The sequence below is a fragment of the Serinus canaria genome, chromosome 12 (assembly GCF_022539315.1).
Source record: "Serinus canaria isolate serCan28SL12 chromosome 12, serCan2020, whole genome shotgun sequence".
Classification (NCBI taxonomy): domain Eukaryota; kingdom Metazoa; phylum Chordata; class Aves; order Passeriformes; family Fringillidae; genus Serinus; species Serinus canaria.
The window spans coordinates 4,000,803-4,026,599 of NC_066326.1; the positions used below are offsets into that span (position 1 = coordinate 4,000,803).

General features: G+C 44.5%; 1 protein-coding gene across 12 annotated transcripts in view; it reads left to right on the forward strand.

The window, feature by feature from the left end:
- Positions 1 to 25,797, forward strand: part of FOXP1 (forkhead box P1) — a 377,320-nt gene that overhangs the window by 258,424 nt on the left and 93,099 nt on the right. For all 12 annotated transcript variants that reach the window (XM_050979145.1, XM_050979151.1, XM_050979152.1 and 9 more), the window contains one exon: positions 7,864 to 7,989. In XM_050979145.1, coding sequence (XP_050835102.1) covers positions 7,864 to 7,989 — 126 coding nt within the window. The remainder of the gene's footprint in view (positions 1 to 7,863; positions 7,990 to 25,797) is intronic.

Here is a 25,797-nt window from a genome sequence, read left to right on the forward strand (position 1 = left end):
CTGTCCCTTGCTGCCTGCCTCCCTCATCCCTGTAGTGTCTCCAAGCATTAAAGAAAATACATCACCCACCTTTTCCCTGAAATTGTTGGAGTTCATGGATAAATTACAAAATGGAAATTGGGTTTTTTTGGAGGCAAACTCTGTTTTCCCTTGTGTGGTGCTGGGTCCTCACAGGCAGGGACCTTGCCAGCCATGGGATGGGCTGTGGGATGGCAGGGCAGGGGCATGGAGTCCACTCGTCCTCCCACTGGCAGGAGTAACCTCAGTGCCCACGAGGATGAACTGCAGCAGAGCTGGGACACAGGCAGCTCCACCCTGTGGGTTTGGAAGAAAGGCTTTCTGTTTCCAGTGCCTTTTTCTGGAGGGGATCTCCTTAACTGGTAGCCAGAATCTATTCCAGAGGAAAGAAACTAAGCCTGCTGGAAGAAAAATAGAGACTCATCTTCTTTCCTTATGACTGAACTATTCTAGGAGATGCTTCAGCATGAGGCGCATTGCCAGCTCCCTTGCTCCAAGTGTGCCCCTGTCACATCAGGGACAGGATGTGAGCCAGGGTTTGTGCATGTGGACCTCAGGTCCCTTCTCTTTTTCCAGCATAGGAATCACCCATTAGTCACATGTCCAGACCAGTCTGCTGTGATCTTCATGGCCAGCTGACCATTCTATTGAGTGAAGGATTGCTGTTGAAGCTGCCCTCCGTGACAAGCTGGCTGGTAGCCCTTGGGTGGAACCAGCCTTGCAGATTGGCTGCAGCCAAGTGAGGCACTGGGTACAACCAGCAGCATCTCCCCAGGCTCAGGGCATCCCTCTGCTGCACCAATGGAGCTGGGACAGGGTGGGTGGAAAAGAGTTATTTAATGACACAAGGAAGTAGAGGATGAGATGGGGATGGGGATTGTTTGAATCCAGTATGGTTGAGAAGGCTGGACAGCAGGAATGCTTCACCAGGTTAAGTTGCATCTTAGTTGTATCTCATAGCAGGGCCCCATGTCCTGCCTGTAGGTATCCTCCAAGTTCCCTTCTGCACTGCCAAGAGCAGTGTTGGGGCTCTTGGCTGTGTCATTTTGTGTGTGGCACAGGGTCAGGGTGGTGGCAGTGGGGAAGGGAGCACGTAGCAGCTCATTTCCCAGTTCTGGAGGAAGATGGAAGAGCTGGGCACGAATGTCAGAGGGAATAAGTGCTGCAAGAACATCTGCTTCTCTTTTTTGCATCTTCTACATTTTATTCCTCCTCTTCATTTTGGTTCCTTTCCTATTCTCTAGTTGGTTCATCTCACCTCCCCCTGTTCTGTTCCTCCCAGAGGAACAGCACTACCCACTGCTGTCGCTTTGCACTATTTTTTATTTTTTTCCCTTTGCATACTGCTCCTCTCCTCGCTGGTTTCCACACGTTGTGCGGCTCCTGAGCCTGCCGGAGGAGAACTGCAGCAGGGCTCCCCTCCAATGTGTCTGCCTCCTACCACCGCTCCTCTACATCTGCTGCTCCAGGAGAAGAGAGTGTCACAGGAGAGGAGGTAGAGGAGGCAGGAGTGGGAGAGACATGAAGCATCTCTGAAGCTCGGGTGCATCCGGGCTTCCGAGCTTGAGAGCTGCATCTTGCCGCTCTGCTGGGAGCAGCTGTGGAGTGGAGCAGGGTGTGAGGACAGATGGGAGCTGAGAAAGAAGAGAGATTGCTGGCTGTCTAAATTCCCCCTCGTCCCACCCAGGAGAAACAAAGGTACTTGCCTTATGAGGCTGAAGGGAAGCAAGAAGCCCTTTTGGGAGGTGGGCCATGCTCCGCTGGGAGAGGCGCCTGGAGCTGCTGGCGAGGAGATTCCTCAGGGCCTGAAGGTGACATGAAATGTGGGGAGAAATAGGTGGTGGGAGAGCTGCATGCCTGCTGCTGCAAAGCTGTGCTTTGCCCAAACCTCAGTGAGGCAGTTGAGAACTAGTGGTAGCTTGCAGGTTATGGCTATCAAAGGTCAACACACAGCGTCTGGGACTAGTGAGTGTGATGTTTGCTCCAAGGGCAGATTTTGCCCTTAAAGTTTCTCCCCTCTCTTCTTTCTCTGCCAGCTTGTTTTGTTCTATTTTGCTGTTTCAGGACCATACCTGAAATTGTGGAAAGAATATGATGTTGGCTGGCAACTAACTGTCCAGATTTATTGCCTGGACACTTCCACCTCTGATTTCAGGGAGCTCTTCCTTTTTCCTTTCTCAAGTTGTTTTCCTGATAAGCAGCTTTGTCCACCTGGAAAGGCCCAGAATCCTTAGGATCTGTAAAAACACATGGGCTTTTGTTTTGCGCTCTCCTTGCAACTTCTGGGTGCATTTTTATCCGGATATTTTGAAGGCAGCCCATTCATTACTGACCAGCTGCCCTGGGAACTGGCAGTTGAACAGGACACCCCTTTCTTTTGCATCCTCATAGCTGCTGCTCATCTCCCCACCCTCCAGTGTACATTTCTTTCCATACATCCTGAACTTCCCTGAATTGATCTTTCCATGCCTGATAAACCTCAGGTTCAGAAACAAGCTTCCCCTGGCATTAGAGACAGGCCTATTATAGCTGTAGGTCATCATATTTCATTAATAACTGATTGATATTAATAATGGTTGGAGCAGATGGGAAGGGAGGAGCTGGAGCACTTTTTCTTCAGTAGGAATAGGATGATGGAAAAAAGTTGGAGAGTTGCTGTCTTGTACTGGCTGCAGTGGTGGAACAAGTTAGCAAGAGGCTCCATGCGACTGGATCCTGTTACTGTTTTCCTTATGTACTGACACTGTAAGCAAGTATATGGCATTTAAGCAGCATTTCTATTTTTAAAGTTCTACCCTCTTTTTCCAGTGTATTTCCCTTCCCCAGCCCCCTTCCCGAATCAGGAGTTTCTGGCCACATGAAGTGAGAGGCAGGGCTGCATTTTTACCCTTCATCAGAGCTTGCCCAAAGAGGATGGTGAAACTGAAAGGTCAAGGTGCCTGCATGGAAATGTTGAATTACAACAGTAACTGGGGTGATAACAGTGCCCAGTGCTCTGGGCAAACAACAGCTGGGCAAACAAGTCACGTTCTGTCTGTCTTGCAATAAAATTGTCTTGGTCATCTCAAATGTGTACTTTTTTTTCCCCTCCTGGTGCTTAAGTGGTTGGGAAATAATAAATGGTTGCCACTTCCCTAAGCACAGGGAGAGGGCTTTTCAGTGGGGCTTCCCACTTACGCTGTGAATGAAACAGGCTTGATTCATCTCACAGTTAATGTACTGTTAACATTTTTCCTGGGTTAGGTGTCACCCAATGTTGACTCTCAAATACCATTCCAAGTTTGTGCAATGTCTCTCAAGCTCTGTATTTCAGTTGCCTTTTTACTGGTCTCTGTTTTACACCAGAAAATCTCTTTATGTCTGTGTGATTTCCTAATGGACAAGAAAACACCTTGGGAGTTCATTTACTGTATCTTGCATTTAGACATAGGATGACTTGGTTGGTTGGTAGGCAGCCTTTTCCTAATGTTGTCCTTCCAAATCCATGTTTAAAGTGACCAAAATCCATGGAAGATTCATTTTCAGGGGGATTCTTTCCTTTCTCTTTTTTTTTCCCAGTAAGTGGGAGGATTTCCCATTTGTGTTTTGGTGCAGAGAGGAGGATGGTTACTGCTGCTCTGTGATTCACTGCTGGAGGCTGGGATTGGTGTCTGGGTCTCTGGGTGTCCCAAGAAGCTCTATCCAGCCTTGCAGGCTCTTTGAGCAGTGCAGATAACATGGCTGCTGATAAATACAGAGCCAGGTATTTGAAGCACCTCTGTGGTCTCAGGGGCTCTTGGCATCTCCACCTTAAAGGAACATGCTGTTGTCTGGATGTACAAACACAAGCTGGTTTTTCACGGCCCCTGGCAATTGTTCACTTGCAAGCACGTGGTGGAGATTTAAGATGTAACTATGGCAGTGGGGAGGAATGTGTGAGAAGAGCTTGGAGATGTCAGAGCACCTGCTTGTGAGGAGAGGGCCACGTTAGCAGAGCTGTTGGCTAGCAGTAAACAGTCGTGGCACCCTTGTTTCAGGACTTGGCAGCAGCAGGAGTTGAACCGAATCCAGCTTTACTCTCTACTGCCTGTTCAGTAAGTTGAGGACAAGGCAGATGATTAAGGAAATGTGGGGAAACTGCTACAGAAGCTTTTGGAAAGATAAGAGACTTTGGTCTCCATGTCTGACAGTCTGGCACTTCTCACTAGCATTGAATTCACATGCAAATCAAAGGCAACATCTACTCCCACAGGAAGCTTTATTAATGTACAGGCCTGCTTGCGAATCTCCGTGCTGATGAAGGTTGTGGGACTGACTTCACTCAAATTAATTTCCCTGTCTATCCTCGCCTGAGCACTGTGCAGCACCGGCAGCCTCAGCAGGGCTCCCACGCCAGCATCCAGGGATGAGCTCCGTGCAGGAGCAGCACTGCCTGGAGCCAGGGAAGGGGGCAGAGGTGTGATGCTTCTTGACTTGGGTTGTATGAGTATCCACAGGGCCTGAACTGACATCAGCAAAGTAATTCCATGAAAGTAAACCCCAAACAGGCTTGAAGTATTTTGTGAGTGAGAGGAAGGAGTGTCAGTGTATCCCAAGCTAGCCATCTTTCTTGTACGTGTCCTGTCATGTGTGAGGAGCATGGATGAGGCTTGGAAGTGGCAAGGACAGGACTGAGGTAGGAGGAAGGAAAGGCTGAGCAGGGAGAAGTAGAAAGGCAGAGAGATGTGGGATTGCTGGGTTCCCTGTACCACCAAGGACTTGGTAGCTCCTTGATGCAGATGCTCAGTAAGAAGCATATCTGAGCTATACACAACTTTCCACATCTTAAACCCAAGCTCATCTGATGCTCAGCTTTTATTGAGGTCTGTTATTTGTGAGTGAAAAAAAACGAAATATTGAGAGGAGAAATGGGAAATGCCATTTCAAGCTGCAATCCCTGGAATGTCGTCATGTTTCCATGTCACTTGCATCTACCTTGTTTTTTGCCTTTGATGTTCCTGTCCATCCTGGCTGCTTGTATCCCTGATGCTCCCTCTAGCTCACTTTTATTCTTTCCAATCCTTTCCTTCCTGCCCTGCTCCACCCTCTGTGCTGGTCCTTCCCTCTTGCCAACTCTGGTCCCACCAGGTTTGCACCAGCACAGGTGACACCTAGACATGGAGTGGAGTGGTGTAGATGTCACGTTGAATGGAGACTCTCAGAGTGGTGGGTGTGAGGGATGTGGGTGCTGTGCAGCTGGACTGGAGCAGGGACAGAGCTCTGGCTGTCCTCCAGCAGAGCTGTGCCAGTGCCACCCTGTCCCTACAGCCAGTTGGGGACAGTCATTGGTGTGGGGTCAGTCGTGGTAAGGCTTTATGGTGGCAGTGGCCATCCTGCCAAACTGCATGGAGCTTTATGGCCAGCTTGAGTAGAGAGCAGGCATTTCTTGCATGGCTACTTGTTCTGGGAATCTTCAAAAATTTCTGGCAGCCAGTTTAATTGTGCAACCTCTCAGCTGCCAGAATGGATAGAATATGATCATATCACATGAAATGCATGCAGGGTCTGCTATAGCAACTGTATTTCAAAGAGACAACACATATGGTGACTGGTTCTTTTTGGAATAATATCTATAAGTTGATGATGTTTTATTCAAAAAGGCTGTAGCTTGAAAGGTTAGGGATGTTCTGATTGTTTAGTGTATGATTAAAGAAAGGCTTCTGTGTTTTTTTTGGCCTATTGAATCTAATTACTGGGAACTAAAATGATCATTTGATTGCACATTTACCTGGAATTATTCTTCTGCAGAGCCAGTCTTAATAATATATAATAATATGTTGCGCTTGTACTGTATAGAGCTTCTTGTCTGAGCAACTCAGAGTGCTTTACAAGTATTCATTAATTAAATAAGCCATACAACACTCCTGTTAAATAAGTGAGTATTTGTTGCCTATCCCCCTAAGTCTTGTAGGTTTTATTTTTGCTGCCTCTGCCCAGCCTTGAAGATGCTTTAACAGCTAAATAAGTTAATTCAATAAAAATAAAGTATTTTTTAACGGTTCTTAGTGCTTTCTGCATAAAGCTTTCTTTTGTTGCATTGAATTCTTTGGTAGGCTGTAGGGTTTCCTGGTTCTTGATGGTGCACCAAGAGGGGGTGGTGGCTGTGTGTCTGTGAGCCCAGATCCATGCCCAGCAGCTCCCTGCACTCATTTCAGGGATGTGCACCAATTCAAAGATGTTATGGGTACACTTAGGTCCAACCAGCTTGAAATGCAAAATCTAATTTTACCTGCACCGTGCCAACCTCTGCTGGAAATCGCATCCACCCCTAGAGAGTTTTTCTGATCCAGTGGAGACTTGTTATTAAATTGGAAAGGAGGGCTTATTGCCAAAGCAAGGTCTCTGCTGCCCACTTGCCCTGGTCAGCAGTGGTAGTTCTTCAGTCCGCTGAGCTGACCAATGTCCCTCCAAAAGTAAAAAGATGGGTCTAGGCAATTAACAAGGTATTACTGGGATGGGGGAGTTGGGTTCGAGTTTGCTGACCTTGATATCAGACCTTTCCCAGCAGTTCTGCACTGAGATTAAACACTGCAACTTGAAGGAGCAAGTGAAACCTCAAGCATATCTGACTTCTTAATTAAATAGGTATTAATTAAATCACTCAGAGAACATACACAGTAGGAGTGGGGAAGGCTTTTACCCCCCCTTCCATGTAGGCATCTTGCAAAGGGACTATTTTTCTTGTTTTACATTAATGAAGTCTTCAGCCTTCCCACTTTTCCACCTACACATGTACTGAACGTCTCCAAGGAGACCAAGGAGGCCTGGGTCCGGTGCTGGTGAATCCTCCGGGAGCAGCAGGCTGGGGTCTCGCCAGCAGAGCCTCAGCTGTGCCACAGGCTGTCTTGCAGGGATAATCCTTGCGGTCCCCTGGCTGGGGAGCCAGGAGGGAGCCAGGGCACGGACTTGCTCCTCATCTTTTCCTCTTTTATCTCCTCCTGCTTTCTTTTCCCCACCTGATGGAGAAATTGGGCCTTGCAGAGCAGCAGTCTCCAGTGTTGAGGGACTCTTCTTGGCTTTGGATGACATTTTGCAATAATTCCCCCACATCCTGCTTGCTCATGCCTTCAGGGTCATATCCCTTGCCCCTCCAGTGTCACGCTGTCCCTTTACTGCTGTGCCCATTCCCAGTAAGTCCCCACAGCTGGTCCATCATGAGCTGACAGTGATTTTCAAAGGGTCGTAGACTATCCTGAGCTGGAAGGGACCCACAAGGATCATCAAAGTCCAAGTCTTGGATTTTGGTGAGGTGAAATGCTGCCCCTGCTTTTCTTTGTATTCTCTCCAGTTCCTTGAAGCTTTCTCAGCCTTCAGCATGGCTCTGCCTGCTGCTGCCTCTCCTCTTTTTCCCACCATGGCCTTCCAGAAGTTTCCCTGATGTTCTCTGGTGCTCAGGGGAGCAGACAGTGATATATGACTGCCCTCTTCTGTAAACCCAATCTGATCTGCTGGAGAGGAGGCATCTGAAAGCTGAAAGCAAAGGAGCCTGCCTATTAGTGAGGAGGGCTGTGAGCTGCTTCAGGGGGACAACAACCACTCCATGGAGCTCACCACCAGGATTCCTGCAGTTACTTGAGGCTCACACCCAGGAGGCAAACATCAGCTGCTGCTGTTTTTCTCCTCAGTCAAAATGGGAAATCAGTGGTGGGATATCACCCCATTGCATGCTAGCTGTTATTTTTGTGGAAGCCACTGTTCTCAGTGGAGGTGCATCAGGAGCAGAGTAGTACCCCACAACCAGGGGTTGCCTTGCCCCCATGCTGCTTGTGTAGCTCCCTGTGCCCTCTTAACTGAAAACTCAATTCTCCACCTTCTTTCTCCCTACAGGCTCTCCAGGTGGCACGACAGCTTCTCCTGCAACAGCAGCAGCAGCAGCAACAGCAGCAGCAGCAGCAACAACAAGTTAGTGGATTAAAGTCTCCGAAGAGGAATGACAAACAGCCAGCCCTACAGGTAAGGGGACTCTGTGAGCCTCTGTGAGGGTCTGGGGCTTGTAAAAGCTGAATAAATGTGTCTTCTGTGCAGACATTGGGATGGAACCTTCAGGGGCTTCCTCCCTGTGTCCACTGAGTGGCTGTGGCTGGTGTAAGTGGCAGCAGGATTGATGCTGGGTGCTCTTGAAAGTCCCACCTATGGTGTATTTACAAATCGTGAGCGTGTACTTTTATTAGCGTCTGGTAGGGTTGGATCATGACAAAATGGAATAGCTTTTGTTACTGTGTCAGTGTGCATAGGAGATTTGCATTAACATTTCTGTTTGATTGCTGTTCCATTTGTAGTCTGTGTTCACTCAAACCGTTGATTTGCTGTGTCAAGGATATTGGGAAATACTAGGATATCATATCATCGGTGTGTTTTTCCCCCCTTTTATTGTCTGCTGATTTATGGACATCTTCAGAAATAAAATCTAAATATTAGAGGGCTTTGTGCTGTTATGAATTCAGAGAGCTAAAACCAATACAGCATTCCCAAACAGAAGATGTATGCACACATATGGGGCTTTGGAGTACATTCTGCTAGTCTTGTGGGATAAATCATGGGGAGTTAAAGACAAGAAAGACCTATTAGGTCATGTATCACAGTTCCTTTTTTTTTTTCTCTTTTTCTTTTTTCTTGCTATTCTAGTGCTAGAAATCCCAAGTGATGGTGGGACTGCTATTATTTTCCTTCAGATAGTTTTCCATAACAAAGCACACGCTCAGGAACTTTCCACTTTAATTCCATCCTCTTGCTCCAAGTAATACTGCTTGTATAAATACTGAGTCAGTTCCTTGCCTTGCCTCGTGTTCACACTCCTCAAACATCTGAGATACTAACATGTACTTGCCAGTTTTGGCAAATTATATGTATCTAGTTCTTTATGTATTTCATAAACTAGCACTTCCAGACCCTTGACCACTTTGCTGGTTTGCAGCTGGTTATTGCTTTTATTACTGCTCTCTGCAACTGCAGCATGTCAGTGGATTTTTGATAATAAGGTCCTGAATGCAGCAGTTCAACTGCAGTTGCACAAAGCCCTTTAGCTGGGACATTTATCTTATCTCACTCTTCTATATCTGATGCTTCAGCCTCTGTAGCCCCAAATTCTTTCCGGATTTTTTTTCTCCTCTTGTTGTCATAGCACGTTGTCAAACTCATGTCTGTTTTGGTCTTTCTACTTTTTTTTTTTTTTTTTTGTTTGATATACTATCACCATGAGCTCCCTGACAGCATTGCTGCTTCTCTTGCCTTTTATATGTGTTTCAGATTATTTTCCTGCAAAAATACGGATGCTAGGCTCTTTAAATATGTAGTAGAATATGGAAGGTAAAGCGAACATAGCTAGAGGCCTTGACAGTAAAGTGAGAGGGTCTGATTTTGTGGTTCTTACCCAAATAAAGCTGATGGGGAGTTGAAAGGAAGTTTTGCCTGAGTGAGGAATAGCTGTTAAATGCAGCCCTTGGCCCAGCGTGGACAATGCCGAGCTTTGGTGTAGTGATTTCATCTTCAAAGCATTTTGCAAAAACTAATCTCTAAAACATCCCCAGAAGGAAAGTCTGATAAGTAAGTAGCATTATCCCAGTTCTGGACTGGGAAACTGAGGGATGCGGGTTAAGCAACTCACTTAGGATCACAGAGGGAATTGGGTTTAGTAGTAGGATTAAGATTCATGAGTTCCTGGCTCCCACCCCTGTGCTCCGGCTGCTGGACAACACCTCGTGCTTTACAGCCGGGCTATTATTCTTTTGGAAAGTATGAAGCATTTTGTCATTGGGCAAATATACGTTTTATTGGCAGCGTCAAGAGCCATAATCCAAAGCGCTACATTAATGCTTTCAAAAATATTTTATTTGGTAAATCCATAGCTGATCCATATGCCTTTTAATAGACTCTTCCACTGGGGACATTTTTAATGAGAGATTGTGCTGGCTAGGTCCAGTGTCAGGTACTAAAAGAAGTGCTTTGTTGTGCAGATGTCTTAAGAATAGCTCCAGAGGATGAAATATGACTGTGTTGACCTTTCAGCTGTGAGCTTATTTGTCAGGATTCAAATAAGTTGAAAGGATCAAACCAAACAGTTTCCGTAGTCAGACTGGGAATTGTGTTGCAGAGGTCAACAGTGAAGGCCACATCGTGGATTCCATAACATAGCCAATTGTTGGTACGTATTAAAGTACTGGAGCAGCTCCTGCAGTCAGAGACACAATTAAAATTCTAATTTATTAATGTATACAGAGAGCTGGCCCAGCCTGTCACTCACTGATTCAAATGACTGCCCAGTCTTTTTTTTTTTTTTTCCCCTTTCTCACTTGTGGTGCTTTTGCGGTCTGAAACATACTGGAAGTCCTCTTGGATGTAACACCCCCAAGTGCATCCCTGGAATGAAAATCTGTTGCTGAAAGGAGATGGTGCTGCTGGGGGTAGAATTTTTCAGTAAAATTGCTCCCACACAAGCACCCACACCCCCTCAAGTCAGATGGGGCCATGCTGATGAGGTGACAGTACACAGAGTAAATATCAAGGGTGGGGGAAACGTGCCCGATTTTCATAGGTTTGTTTAAATAATGAACAAGTTATCTTTGGGCTTCACTTACAGAGATAGATGTCTCATTCAATAGCCTCAGCAGTTAGCAGTCACCTTGGTTTTTTTGTGACAAACAGGCTTCATGTATAACAAGAGCACCATAGGCGTTGCTCATCCCTGCTGTGCTTGGTGAGGGCACTGGTGAGCAGCAGCCAGCACGAGTGCTGGAGTGTTGGGGGGCTTTGCATGGAACAGGGAGGGATGCTGTCTGCCTGGCCTGCTGCTTCTCCCACTGAAGTGCTCTATGGAGGAGGAGCCAGAACTGGGGCTGGAAATGTACCCTCTAAACCCCACCACCACAAATAGACACAGATTAATCTGGTATATACTGTGTAGCTAATCTGTTATCACCTCGTGGGTAATTTCCACTATTCCTTGTTTATTCCCTGATTAAATAGCTGAGGTACTTAAATATATCCCAGCATCCTGTAGCCACACTGGGACATGGTGTCTTCAGTAATTTTTAACTGACAGTGGGCTCCTGCTGTCCTGTTTGGGGTCTCTTGATCTTGGCAACTCTGCCTGAAGATCTGCTTTTAACAGATCGTGAGATACTCAGTGTGTAAGAACTTGGACGCAGGACTGGAGATGTGCTCTGCTGATAAGTGAAAAACCCCAAATCTCCAAATACAGGATGACTCACATTTTGAGCCTATCGCACACTGCCGTGGTTTAGATTTGGCAGTGACCTCCGGTTTCGCAGCCTGATGACACAAACAAAAGAAAATTGAAAGTTAAGAAATGGATTTAATAACCAGCAGTTGGGGAAAGAACATAAAAAATACCAGTTCCACAAAAATTACTGGAAGTGAAAAAATGGCTAAAGGCTGTTTGATAATATATTTGCCATGGACAGTGGATTTCCTTGAATATGTGAAACAAATAATTTAACAGACCAGGTATGGTTAGGATTTTGAAAATGTGCACATTTTTCCTGGCCAAGATAAATATATCTGTATTAATAAATGTATTGATTAAAATGTGCAGCTTTAATTGCCGATGCTCTTACTGATTATTCATTTTGGTTCTTCAAGCATTTTAGTTGCTGGCAAGAGCACACAGATTGGAAACAAATCAAGAGACACATTTTTCTCCCAAGAAAGTAAAAGTGCATGTGTGTTTTGGCAATACTAAAAATACCATTTTTTTTAAAGACGTAAATGTTGTGTGTTGCATTGAGCTGGAAGTAGAATACTGGACTGAAAACAAATTTAGGATGTCCAAATCAGTATCCTGAAATTCAAACCCATCACTTGACTTTTTTTATGTGATTAAAGGAGATTTCTTGTCTGATCATTAACCTGCCTGTGTTTGGAGAAAAGAAATAATAAAATTACTGGGATGGAAACTTTTGTTTTTGCTTGGCAAAACAAAAAAATAAGTCTTCCCTTTAAGTCACAGCCAAGAAAAGAATTTGGGTTTGGTTTGAATTCTCAGGGTGAGACTGGGGGAGGCTGAGAGGACAGAGCTGTCCTCGCCTTTGCATACCGCTGCTTTTTAAAGCAGCCTTTTGGCTGGGCTTTTGTAGAATTTAATTTGCATGCTGCATTATCTTAATATATCTTTCCAGTATCTTGAGAAATAGAAGAGGGCAAGAGGAAAAAAAATCATCGTAGCTTGATGTTGGGGGCAATTATTATTGTTTTTTTATGAAATTAGAAATCTTTTGTTTGACAATGTAATAAACACCGAGGGGTGAAGGGCAGGGTATGCTCCATTTCACTTGGAGCACACAAGTCTCAGCGATGTTGTCTCAGGTTTTACACCCAGGGAACCTTTTTTACATAGTGGTAAATTTAACAACCGGTAGACAAATTGTCTCAGCAGATGATTTGGCAGAAGTAAATTTTTATTCTGTTTGTATGAGTACCTCTCTGTTTCACTCTTCAAGACAGAAATTGATCAGAATCTGGCCTTAGTCAAGCCAGTGGGAATTTTGGCACCAACTCAGCTTGGGTCAAGATTTTGCTTCTGCAGGTTTTGAAGTTTGCCTATGAAAATTTCCCTTGAATCTTTCATTATCTGTTTCTGACTTTGGAAATTAAGCAAAGTTGAGTTTTGCTGGTTCCTACCAAAGAACCCCTTAGTTCTTATTTATTTTTCACCCCTAAGCCCAATTATAAATGTTAGTCAGTTCTTGGAATGTGTCTGTGAAATGCAGACATCATCCACCCCACAAACAGAACAAAATCTGAGTCAGATACTCAAAATTACATGATCAGCTTGAAAATTTTGATACTAAGGGTTTTTTTTCATAACACCATGCGCTTTTTTTGCTGCCTTTTAATATTTTTTAAAGCATTTACTATTCAGTTTTTTAGACTGAGCAGAAAGGTGACAAATGTGTTTATTCTTAAAAGAAGCCTGTGATTATCCTGTAATATCATGATTCAAAAAAATGAAGTGTCTAGGAAAATACCAGTATATTTGGAGAGCTGGCAGTGTGAGGTACTGTCAGCAAACATGATTATTCCCATTTTATAGCCATGTAAACCCTGACAGAGAGATATTAAGTGACTCTCCCAAGGTTGGAGAGCTGCAGGCCCTCAGTGGTGTTGAGGTGTGCAGCTCTGGTGGGATATTTGGGAGTTTGGCATCCGAGCGTTGGAAAGAAATCAGTCCCAAGGGACAAAGTAGAAGCCAGGATCCCTCATTTTCAGCACTGTATCTTGTTAGAGCATCCCAAGTGTCATTTTCTTGCAGGTTTTCTGCTTTGACATTAAGCATTTACAGAACAGGTTTGTAAAAACTGTGATTTCTGCCCAGGTTGGGAGTGGGAATGTGGGGCGGGCAGTGCCAGAGCCTGAACGTGCCTTCCCCACCTCGGGGAAGGGGAAAACAAATGAAACCTTCCTGACTGGTCAGAAATGTGTAAATTGCTGACAAAATGACACATGTAATTAAGAGTGCTCCTGCCATTTTACCTTGTGGTTTACACCTACAGTGTTGAAAAAAGAGACTGACTCCCACCTCGCTAATTACCATTATCACTGAAATGGTAGGGTTTGAGTCATTAGTTCCATGTGCATTTAATTAGAGGAAGGCTGAAATTGGATTTAACTTATTACTTTTTCATGGATCACTTTCTTGTCATCACTTCAAATTGGATTGCAGCCCCAGGTAACTAATTATGAGCGCCACAGGATCAAGAGTGAAAAAAAGGTAATTAGGAATAACACTGTTGGACCCTTGCTGGTAGTCCACTTGTGCTTGGGAAGAAATGAGAGCGGTATTTTGTAGTATTACAGATTAGGGAGTTAAAGGTATGTGCTGCTGCCAGGAATGATGGGAGACTGCCCCCTCCTATAGTGGTTTATATGATGTACAGCTGGGTTGAAGATGTTATAGCGACATGGTTCCACAATCAGCTCCTTAATACCGAGATTAAACTTGTAAAAGCAACAGATCGGTTGTAGGTATGAGGCATCTCAACAGCCGGGGAGCCAGGGGTCCGCCCGCGCGCGATCGCACGGCGCTGCCGAGCGCCGCAAGTACAGCGAGCCGCAATTGATAACAAATTAATGAACATATTAATGATCCGAAAAGATCGTTCCCATCCGACAGGGAGATATATCAGTCAGGACGACAGCAGCGAGCCTGGTGATGTGGGGATGTCAGGGACTGAGCCTGCGTTGCTGCCGTGATAAAATCATGAAATCGGGACCTCGCTTCTCTTTTGTTTGCTGGAGAGGTTTCTTTTTGTTTTGCTTTTCGCGGGCAAGGCTTGGTTGGATTGTCCCTCTTTCTTCTTTTTTATTTTTGATCTTGGAGATATGATTGCCAAGTTCTTCTTTCTTCAGAAAATACTTTAAAACAAATTGTTTTATTTCCATGTGCAGAACAGAGTTCAGAACTGCAAGTAATCAATTTTATTGACACAGTCTGGAAAAAAATGTTGATGAGAGTTCAAGGATGTGAAAGGATTGAAATTTCAAAGTACCCAACACCGAGTGTAGGAAAATTTCAGAAGTAGTTTCATTAAGCAAAGAAATCTATTGTGTGTGAGGATCTGTGAGAGGAAAATCTGCTCTAGGACCTAATGATATTACAAGGAGGTTACGGCAGCTGATTTTTGCCTTTAGAAGAGGAAAAGTTTCCTGATTTCTCCTAATAGTGAATCACAGTTCAAAGGCTAGCACAATTTCCTTAACTTGTTTAAAATGGCTTTTAATGCTCTGTTAATGTAGGCAAATATTTGTGACTCAGTGTTGGGTAAGTGCCGCTTGCTCATTATTTCCTGATGCAAAGCAAAGGGTAGGAAATTCTGTGAACACCACGCAGAGATGCTGAAGAGACTTAAGAGTAACAAAATTCAGTTACGGAAATTAAGTCTTTCTCATTTACTTGACATTACAAAATAAATCTTGAGATTAAAAGGTATTACCTTTAATACAGAAAAAGAGAATCTCCTTTAATACATCTCAAATTGATTTACAATTTTTATACATAATATTCATCTGCGGTTGAAAAGGGGGCAACCTAAGGTCGAGTGATGTAGTGTTTCCATTTTTCCATATGAGTCTTACTGTGTGTGATAAAAGCAAACTCCTTTATTTTGTCAGTCTGCAGGAATTTCTGATGAAGTGCAGGGGTCACTTTTCTGTCAATTTGAGTAGGCAGCATTTTTGAACTACTGTTTTTTTCCCCCCTCCTACAAAGTGTGGCCCCGATCTGACACACGCATGCACACACACACACACACACACATACACACACAGAGTGCTGCAATCTGCAACTTATTAGTGCGCAGTGCTGGAACCTGTCCAGTGGTTAGAAAATTTCCTGAAGCCTGGAATAACAGCAGTGGGTGCAAGTGCCATCGAACAGAAGTGACAATGAGGGGCAGTCCGGCCCGCCTGGCACGATGCCCGGGCTGGAAAACCAGCTGAGATAGTCAAACGCGGGAAGATTGACGCGGTGCATCTGGGAAATGCTCAAAAAGTTGGGTTCTTGAAAAAATTACCTTCTGTGATCGTAAGACATCATCTGTTTTCCTACAGAGATTGTTTATAACAGGGTTTTCAAGCACTTGTCAAATAACCAGGAGTGAAGGAAACAGGCTAAAAATCTCTTACCGTTCAGATGAGTCCTGGGGTAGTTGGAAAAAAACAAACTCCCGTCACAGAGATCCACAGCTTCCCAAGACTGAGGGAGCCTGGGAGAAGGAGAAAAGGAAACTCTTAGTCAAAATCAAGCCAGCAAGCACAGGCTGTGGGCTGGGGAAGGTAGTTCTGCCAGGCTGATGGGTGCAGTGCTGGCATGGTGAGGTGAATTCATACCTAGAAACTGTTTTGTGTGGTGCTTAGCTTTTGTTACTGAGCTGTGATATCATGGGCAAAATATTATAAACATAGCATGGCTATAGCTTGCTTGTGTAACAAAAGATCAGGAACTTTTATTAAGTTTGTTTTCCTTGTCATATTGTAAAAATTTATTATGTGTACTGTGTATATTAGAAACAGATTTGGGTAATTCTGTCTAAATGAAGTCATCCCAGCTATTTCCAGACTGTCTGTTTTTGGTTGTGAATAATTTTCATACATCAAATGGTTGTCATATTTAGTAGCTCTCTACATTTTAAATAGGACATATCCCATTTTGAACTTCCACGGACTTGAGATGCCTCTCGGTTTTTAAGGTTACTTTGTGGCAGGAATATTCTAAAGAGCTGCCAGTGGCAGGGCAGAAGAGTGCTGGAGGAGTCGCTCGCCTTCCTGCAGAAAAATAACAGGTTTGTCACAACTGCAGTAGTACTTGTGGCTTTCAGCAGCATGCACTGGGAAAAGCCTGCCAGATACCTATTTCAGCTTGTCCCTTTGTGTTCACACTTTGCAACAAATATGTTTAAAAAACACTAAAGGAAAAGTACTGTGTATCAAAAATCTCAGATAAAATAATTCTCTCAAAGAGTACATGCTGCTGCTTTTTTTTTTTTTTAACAGAAGTGTGAAAAGTTAATGTTTAAATGTTTAGTGTTTTAATTTAAATCATAGACTCATCTACATAGCAGCTAAGTTGCAGTGACTTTTTTATTTGTATTTTTAATCCTTAAGGTAAGGTTTCTTTAGTCAGAATGGGGAAGTGCTGGTGTTCCTCACGCACTGGCTGAGAGGAGTTTGCTCTGGAGGAGTCTGCAGTGATGAGCACAGAGCAGAATTTTGCCCTGAAACCATCAACTTTGCCAGAAATACTTGGTTTACAGCAATTTGTTTAAAAAGAAAGGGGAAAGAAAAAAAATAGGCAGGAGGGAAAAAGAGAAGGCATTTTGATCTGGCTTGCAAGAGTGGAGGAGAGCAGCTGTTTGCCTCATGTGTTTGAATCTCTAGAGCTAATATTGAAGTTTCAGGGCAACAAGTGCAACATAACAGAATAAGTAGAAACTAAACCCAGGGAAACAATTGGAAATGCTGCTTGGATGTGGCTTTAGAGCTTGACAGTTTTACAGCTGTGTCGTCAGGTTGGCAAAATATTTTGTGGTGTGTGCAAAGAAAAGGCTGTTGTGTTGCTGAAATGTTTTTATTTGCCTGATATGTGTAATCTTCCTTTTATAAATTACTAATCTATTTAAGGTGTAACATTAATGGCACATAATCTCAAGTCACTGAAAGCCTGGAAAATTAAAGTAGACTGAAGGCACAAGAAAGAAATGTACTTTGTGTCAGGCTGAAGTTCGATGAAGCATGGAGAAGATGGAATAGATTATTAAATAAACTTTAAGAGGAGATGGAAAAAGCACTGAAATATCTCATTTTGAAAGGAGTTAGTTTACTTGATTATATGCAACTGTATCACACTCAGGAAAGTATAAGACAAATGAAAGCAAAACAAAATTTAATTGAGCTATTATTTTGCAGACTTTGGCTCCGTTTCAGACAGCCTAATCAAATTGCACTTTTCTCAAATAACTAATGTTAAATGCAGTCTACCAACAGATGTTTAAACAGAGACTAATTGGAAAATCTACATCCTGGGTTTAGCATGTCTAGCTGAAAAAGTTTGAAATTGCTTTGGAGCGGGGTGGGAAGATGATGGGAGGAGCTCAGGCAGTGATGGGTGCTAGAGGGGGGAGCCAGGAGACAGAGATCCTTGTACTGGAGCTGATGAGGTCACTGATGCCACCGAGGTCTCTGGTGCTGTAGTTTGGTACCATTGGCTCCTCAGAAAGTTTTTTCCATCATGTTGTGCCATGAGTTCCATATTGCAGCTGCGTAGCTCATGCCATGTGCCAGCGTGCATGGAGTGTGTAATACAGCAGAGCACACGAATTGAGGGTGTTAAAAGCAGTACAAATCATCAAAGCTGTGCTTCCTTGCCAGTTCTGTCATTGTCTGACATTTTTTAAGCAGTTGCAGATTTAAGTTATTAACCTATGGTTTATCTCAATGCTGGGCCTTTTATGACACATCAGTGCATCCATGTGGACCTCTTGGGTGAGTTTAGCACTGAGTTGTACATCTCAGGGCAGATTTGACCTGGGTTTAAGTGACAGCCATCCAGGGAGTATGCTGGAGCTGAGGGATCCCACTGAGATGGATATAGCTTCCTAGCTCTGATTTTTCTTTCAAATTAGTTTTACACCAAAGTCGCTCTAGTAGCAAGAGTCCCTGGAAGTGTTCAAGGCCAGGTTGGATGGGGTTTGGATCAAACTGGTTTAGTGGAAGGTCTGCCCATGGCAGGGGGCTTGTAACTGGATGGGCTGTCAGGTCCCTTGCAACCCAAACCATTCTGTGATTCTCTGATGATTATTTTTTGGTTTTGTGCATTTTGTTGCTGATCAGAACTGTGGGTGATAGAGTTACTTGTGGTTTGGTTGCTTTTGGACTTTGAGCAGTTTCAGTTGAGCAGGTGCAGTGCACATTTCCACATTTGCTTGGAAAATTTTATCCCAAGGACTTTGCTGTCCTAGGGATTGGTGTTTTGTGCATTCAGGCAGGTAGGAATAGAATCGAAAGGAATCGGGGTATTGTTGTGAAAAAGGCAAAAATCAGAAATTCTTGTGAAACATTTCCCATCTTTCATTGGGGAAAAAAAACCATTGGCAATATGTAATGGGGAGTAGCCAATCTGTAAGAAAAATAATGATGTACATATAAATATATAAATTACCAATTTTACGGGTTGGAACTGTAGAAAAGGCAGATTATATTTTATGGCTTGTAAACATCAGGACAGATATTTCGGGAGAACTGCAGACAGCTGTAATTTTGTGAATGTGCACAAATTACTTGGAAAACAAATATTCCTCTGCCTACACAGCTGTATTCACAACCGTGGACCAGAATGCCTTTTGCATGATGCTCACGCCTGGTTCTGTGGAATATAATATGCTCAAATGAAGAAAATGTGATTTAAAAGTGAAGCCAGAATTAATACTTGCTGTGAAAACCTGTATTACTGGCTGAGGTGTTGGCACAGGAATGGATAAACCACTTGAGGAAAAATGAGAACTAACCAGGACGTTTATTTGTACTCAGATCAAGAGCTGAATGCTCAAACTTCTGTAAGAGAGACGAACATGCCTGTGTCTTGCAGAGATGCCTCATGCTGCCTGTGCTACCCTGCAGGGTAAACACTGAGCAGGATTTGGTGGTTAGAGAGGTCTGCAGGATTGCATCAGGTCACCGGGGGGAGAAGGGGTGTGGGAAGGAGCTGGGGACTTCCCTGGCTTCATAGGGACTGTGAACCCCTGAATTTCCCAGCCCTTTTCTTCCCAGTTACCTGCAGCCAGGTAGATTTACAGAACACAACTGAGTTTATTTGTGCACTGACAGTTCCTTCTGTTTTTCCTTTTCCTGTGTGATAAGGAGTTCCTACAGGAAGGTATGAATAACAGGAGAGAAGGCAAAGAAAATCCCCAAAAGTAGAAAACAAAGCCAAGCAAGAAGGAGTAAAGCACAAGTTGGCAAGAGCCAAAGGCCTGGCATGGATTTTACTTTCAGCTTTGGTGTTTATTCAAAGGCTGTGGATACAGGTTAACTTCCTTGGCTCAATATTTATTGCTGTGTTACTTGCCTTAAACTGGAACAATGAGCGCTTTGTTGATTGGGTTCAGAGATTGTCCCGTTTTATTCTCTCTTCGGCATCCCCCCTCTCTATCTGCAGGTTTTAAGCAGTTTATTTTAATTTCAGATTTCTCACCTTCCATGGTGAATTGCTGCTGTGCCACTGGCAGCAGCACTTGAGGGACTATTGTTCCTCTTTTCAAAGTGGTGGTAGCACACAGCAGAGCCATTAGCTCCTGTGAAGCTTGACCTTCCTTGATGATATCACACTTTGCAGATTCAGAGCATGATAAACATTTTAAAGGAGAGGGGAAATATCACACAGGTTATTTTTCATCAGAAAAGGTTTTAGAAATTTTCTGTGCAAGAGTTAAAAAGTAAAAGGGGGGAAAAAAAAAACCATGATGTCACTAGTTACCTTTCTTTTTGACAACCATCAAAGATGTGTCCAGATCAATTATTAGGAGAGGGAATATCTCCTCGCTGTTAACCATGCTGACCCTTGAGCAGACAGTGGAGCAGAAAATCAGTGAAGTCACAGTGCAGTGAATGATGACTGTACGGATTTTCTCCTAATTTAGCAATGGCAATGATTTCAGTGCTCTTAGGAGTGGGCCCATCCTGGACAGTTTCTCAGGCTTCAGTGTTTGGAAATTGCCCCGAAGGTATTGGGGATTTCTCTCTGGAATAGGAGCATTAACATCATGCAGAACATAGTTCAGATATTTTTAAATCACGTTGTCAGCAACTGCCACTACAAGGGAAGGTATGGTTATGACTTGAATCACTGTTATTTTTTACTTGGAAAGTGTGCTCATTTTGAGTCCTTCACTCAGCTGTGCCTACCCAGAGGAAAAACAAACCAATTTCTTCTGGGAGAGCTCAGCAATTGTCACAAGGCCAGCTGCACAATTGTGGTGGTGGTTTGTTGCTAATTCTGCAGGAGTGAGCAGAGGGGACCACCCTGTCCGAAATAAAAAAAGGGGAAGAAAAACAAAACAAAAATAATTTTAAAAAACCCGTTCAGTTTGTAACTTTGATTTTGTTTAAAAAAAAAAAAAGGGCAGTAAACATCCTTCGTCCTTGCCCAGAATGCTATAATAATTATTGGGGCAGGTTTTCCATTCCTTGTTGCTTTTGCCTCACACCTGTAGGAAGCCTGCTCTTTTGCTTCTGTGCTTTGCCACTGCAGTACTTTTATTTGAAAACACGAGAAAATTCAATTTCCTAACCCACCTCTCAAGTCAGGGCAGTTTTGGCGACAGAAGAGTTGCAAGTGGCTCATGTGTGAACGCTTTGGGATGGAGCCGCTCGCACGGGGCCATGCTGAGGTGCGGGAGAGGGAAGATAATTGTAAATGTTCTGGTGGGGATCTGATTGACAGCCTATTGTCTGCAGGCAGTGAGTAAAGAATAGGAAATTAGTTAAGTGTAGGGGATCTGGCAGGCTGCATGCTCTGCTGATGGCAGCTGCTGCACCCAGGCTCCCAAACCAACCATGGCACCCCTCTTTCCAAGGGACACCCCTCTGTTGGTCCAAAACGTGTGTCAGATAAGGCTGTGTCTCATTTCTGCTGCTGGGACATCTGGGGTGCCAGGGGTGTTCTCAGCCCCCATGTTGGGGTGACCCTGTTCAGTGTGTCACTGCGATTTTCGCTGTGTGTCACTGTGCCTCTGACCCGTTAATGTGGGGGGACAACGGGGAAGTCCCATGGAGCTGCTGGATGCCTGTGGTCCAGAAGCAAAGCAAGGAAAGGAAACTTCTTCTCCCCAGCTCAATAAATTTGTCAACACGAGGTCTCTTTGGTAGTTTTACAGTATCATAATATCTGGGACCAGTTAAGTGGGTTTTAAAGTTTTCATTATCCCACTTTTTTCCCTGGAGTGCTGCATGCCCTCAGGTGCAGCTGCCCATGAGAAGCCCCCAGTGAGCACTTAAATATCACAGAACTGCACGTGCTATAGATAAAAATACCAACACAAATACTCCATCCCCAAAATCTCCATCTGATTTTTTTTTTTTATCTCCTTGCCTATGTACATTTAAGAAAAAAAGAAAAATCCCAGATTTGCATTGTTAGTGTAGGCTTCTGAGCCAGATTCTACTACAGAGCACACTGATGTGTCTTCCCCTGAGGTATGGAAAGATCTATGTGTGCTAAGCAGGTGTTTTCGTTTGTTTAATTGGAGCTGAGTTTAGCACAATATTACAGATAAATGAATTACACATGTTCAGTAATTCATAGAAAGTGAGTGTTGTTTTGCTTAGACACTTGTCTTCGCATCCAGGTTTGGAGGGAGAGCGTGCTGGCAAAGCGGACTGAGGGCTTTTAAAAACAAAAAAAAGTGTGTGCTTGAGCAGAACCTGATGTCTGGTTGCTAAAGCAGCAGTAACTATTTCACCTTTGTTTAAATCGTAACTTTGTACATTTAAATGGTATCCTGTTTTGACGAACAACAAAACCACAGGTCTGAAAAAGAAGCACACGAGGCCTGTGTCAATACTTGGTGGCATCTCTGGGCAGGAAGTTTTGGGGTGACACACACTGGTTGTGACGACACCAGGGATGGAGAGACCTGAGAACCACCCAAAGGGCTCTGGAGCTTCTCTGGTGTGCAGTGCCCAGAGCAGTGAATGCACCTGATGATGACTGGTTTGCTTTTACCTGTATTCTTTGTTACTAGTTCCTTTTTCCATCTCACTTTTTATTGGGCTTCCCAGGCTCAAGCTGCCGCACCCCTTGCAGAGGCCCTGCAGGGTATCAGTGCCCTCAGCCCCTTGTCACCACTGGCGGGTCTCTCAGCAGCAGGACAAGATCCCTGCATCCCAGGAAAGCCTCCCTGCCAGGAGGAGCACAGAGGATGTGCCGGCCCTGCTCTTGCAGGAGCAGCGAACGAGAGCCATGGGCAGCTCAGAGGTGCTGCCTTTCAAAGGAAGAGCAAAACCCGTCGCTTCTTCTGGGAGTAGTCCCAGCCCTTGGCCAGCTTCCACATGGATAATACAACTTACCCGAATTTCCTCTGCAGATTCAGTTGTAAACTCTTGTCTCGCTCTGCCCTGCCAGTGCTGTGTGTAACTGTGCTGCACAGCAGCGTTCAACAGTGTCACATGCAGCTCCACAGCCCGTGGAGTCAGAGGCACAGCATGTAAAAGGTTGTTTCAGAACTTGGGCTGAGCTCTAGGGAAGGTATTGTTTGTGCCCTTTCGGTTCATGCAGTGCTTTGGAGCAAGCTTTTGGATTAAAGGTGTGGTTGGAATTATGTCAGTGCTGGCAGTGTCAGCTTTGAGAGGGATTGTGAGAAGGGACTTTTTCAGAGACTTCCTCACCTGTGGACATCCTCACCTTCAAGTCTCCTGATAAGTGAAATTAAGGCTGTTTAGCTGCATTCCTCATTCATGTAGGAGTTAGTTCATGCATCACCTGTGGAGATCTTGTGTATATTCCTTCCCACCCATCAGCAATAGCTTCCCACCAGACTCCTGCCAGGTCACTCCTCTCTGTGGGCTAGAACAGAAGGGTCTTGTATGGCAGGAGCTGCACTGACAGCAAAACCAGCAGCCCTGGCCCACACAGGTATCCTTTTGGAGTAGTGCTTAGCAAAACCTGTATCCTAGGATGGATCCAGCAGGGCTTGGCACATCAGCATGGCTTTCTAAAGGAAGCCAAAGGCATGAGGGGAGGTGGTCTGTGATCCAGGAAGCGCTCCTGAATCCTCTGGGGAGCCACCACAGTAAATCACAGTTGAAAGTGAATTGGAACCATTTAAAACTGTTACTTCTTTGAGGCCTTTCATGCTGCACATGTCGGTATGGGATTGTTCTGCAGGAGGTTCCTGGGAATTAATGTGTGTCCAAACCCAGTAGTAATCTCAGAAGGTTGTGGTGGGGTAATCTATAAACTTTTAATTATATATATATATATATATAGCTGGGCAAGTAGCTTGAAATCTCTTTAAACTCTTTGTCCATGAATGTATATTAAAAAGTGCCCATCCCACATGCACGCAGGCACACATACACACCCTCTTCCTTCCTTCTTTCCTCGTTTTACACCCACTTCCAGCAAGGCTGTGGCTTGTGGCATCCGTCCTTGTGCTGAGAGCCATGGCCAGAACTCCCCATGGGGGTGGCCCAGCCAGGGGCTCAGCTGGACACTGAGCACCCCCTCTGCTGTCCTCCCACCTGTGCGTCCAGTGTCACAGGACAGTGTAGAAGCTCTTCACTGTGACTGTGTTTCCCACTTGATGTGCAGCCCTTTTGGGAGGTTGATTCTGCAGCTTCAAACACTTTAATGAGATGCAAATTGTTTGTGATGCTGCCTTACTAAATGTATTGTAATTTTAAAATCATTTGCTTGTTAATTGTATTTAAATAGCTGCCACTTAGACAAGCAGAAAGTTTCCAGAAAGATAAATTGGTTGGTTTTTTTTCTTTTTTACTGTGTTTGAAAGCAGCCCCAATGACTTTTCATGGCTGCTTTGGTACAGCACATTCCAAATGGCAGTGTGCCCTGGCCTCACTCAACTCCTGGTCCTCACTCTTCCCTCAAAGCACAAATACTCTGTCTGTCACCATTCTGCTATGGAACCACAGTCCCCTCAGAAGGTGACACAGTGGAGTGAGTGGCTGGACATGTTCAGAGTGGAGATCACTTACATTTCCCTCCACACGGCCAAGTCAGATCAACCTAGGTCAGATTTTGGGGTGTGTGATTCAAATGCTGCTATTCCTGTGCATACAGGATTTGAAAGAATCCTGAAAATTTGGAGGATGTAAGTCTTTTGGGGTTTTTGAAATTCCCAGCCCATTTTTCTGTGGGTATCTGACTGCTGGGCAGCTGAGGTAAAGTCACCTGTCCTCAGCACCTTCAGGGCTCTGTCTTCTACACGTTGGATTAAATGGCAAAGTTTCTCTTGGCTTCAGCTGAGCAATATGAGGTTCCTACTGACCTCAGTGCAGCTTGGTTTAGAGCTGATTTTGATCCCACACCGTTGCTAGCTTTGGCATGGAGCAAGCTACACTGTGTCATTTGTATTTTATTTGTGTTTGAAATACTGTCCTGGAAAATGAAAAATAATATTTCCATATCAGTTCATTCTTCTTGCATTGGCTGGAGGATGCCACCCTGCCAAGACTCCTGACTCTTGTTTTGCAGCTCCTCCGTGTTCAGCACTGGACCCTCATTCCCATCCTGCCTTGTTTTCTCAGTGATGTCTCATATTCCCTCTGTTTTCTGTTTGCATCTTTGTTGTGTGGCAGGATCAGCAATAATAGTTAATAATTAGCAGCTCAATAGCACTCTTCACCTTCAAAGCAATTTTAGGCATTAAATCACTCAGTTCTGCTGGCACTATTACAATATTGACTTGTTACTTCACCAGTGTCATTGAGGCAGCAAAAGCTGCGTTTTTATGGAGGCCAAAGTGGGGTCATTTTTTTTTTTTTAGAGTATAAAATTGGCAAAAAATAAAATTTTCTCCTAGGCTGACACTTCGTTTGCCAAATTTCAGCATAGAGCCAATTTTTAAAGCTGAGTAATAAACACCTGAAAATTTCTGGTTTATAATGGCAGTGCTGAGAAGCCATTAACTGAATGGCTTCACTATAACACAAGAAAACCCTTGAACTGTTGAAAAACCTGTAAAAACTGGACAGAGGCTCAGCAAATGTGAACTTTGCTGTGAGTGTGGAGCTGAGAGATGCAAAGGCAACCTATGGAGGCTCGTGGCACAGATCATTAGGTGTGTCCCTTGTCCATCACAAGGGAAAATGGTCCTTTCCCAGGTGTTGATGGAGTGAGGCAAGCATCCTGTCCCAGGTGAGCATCTCTCCAGGTCTCTCAAGCCCTAGGGAGGAAGGTGAGGAGGAGTAATAGGGATGGAGCCCAGGGGAGCAGAGAGCAAAACCTGGGACAACAGCAAAAGCCTTGAGCAAGGAAGAAGTTGAGGGATGCAAGGTGGCATCCCTCAAGGGGATTTGGGAGGAAATGCCATGGGGAGGGATGCAGGGTCAGGAGCCTGGCAGCAGTGGGTGCTCTGGGGGGCACTGAAGGGAGACCAGCAAGGTGGCACCAAGCCCTGGAGAAGCCCTGCTTGGCTCGTTCTCTCCAGGGCCTGTAGAGTGTATTTCTGCACAGATTTTCCTGGAAGTGAGGACAGCTCTGCTTGCTGCTGCCTGCGACCTGAAGCTTGCTGG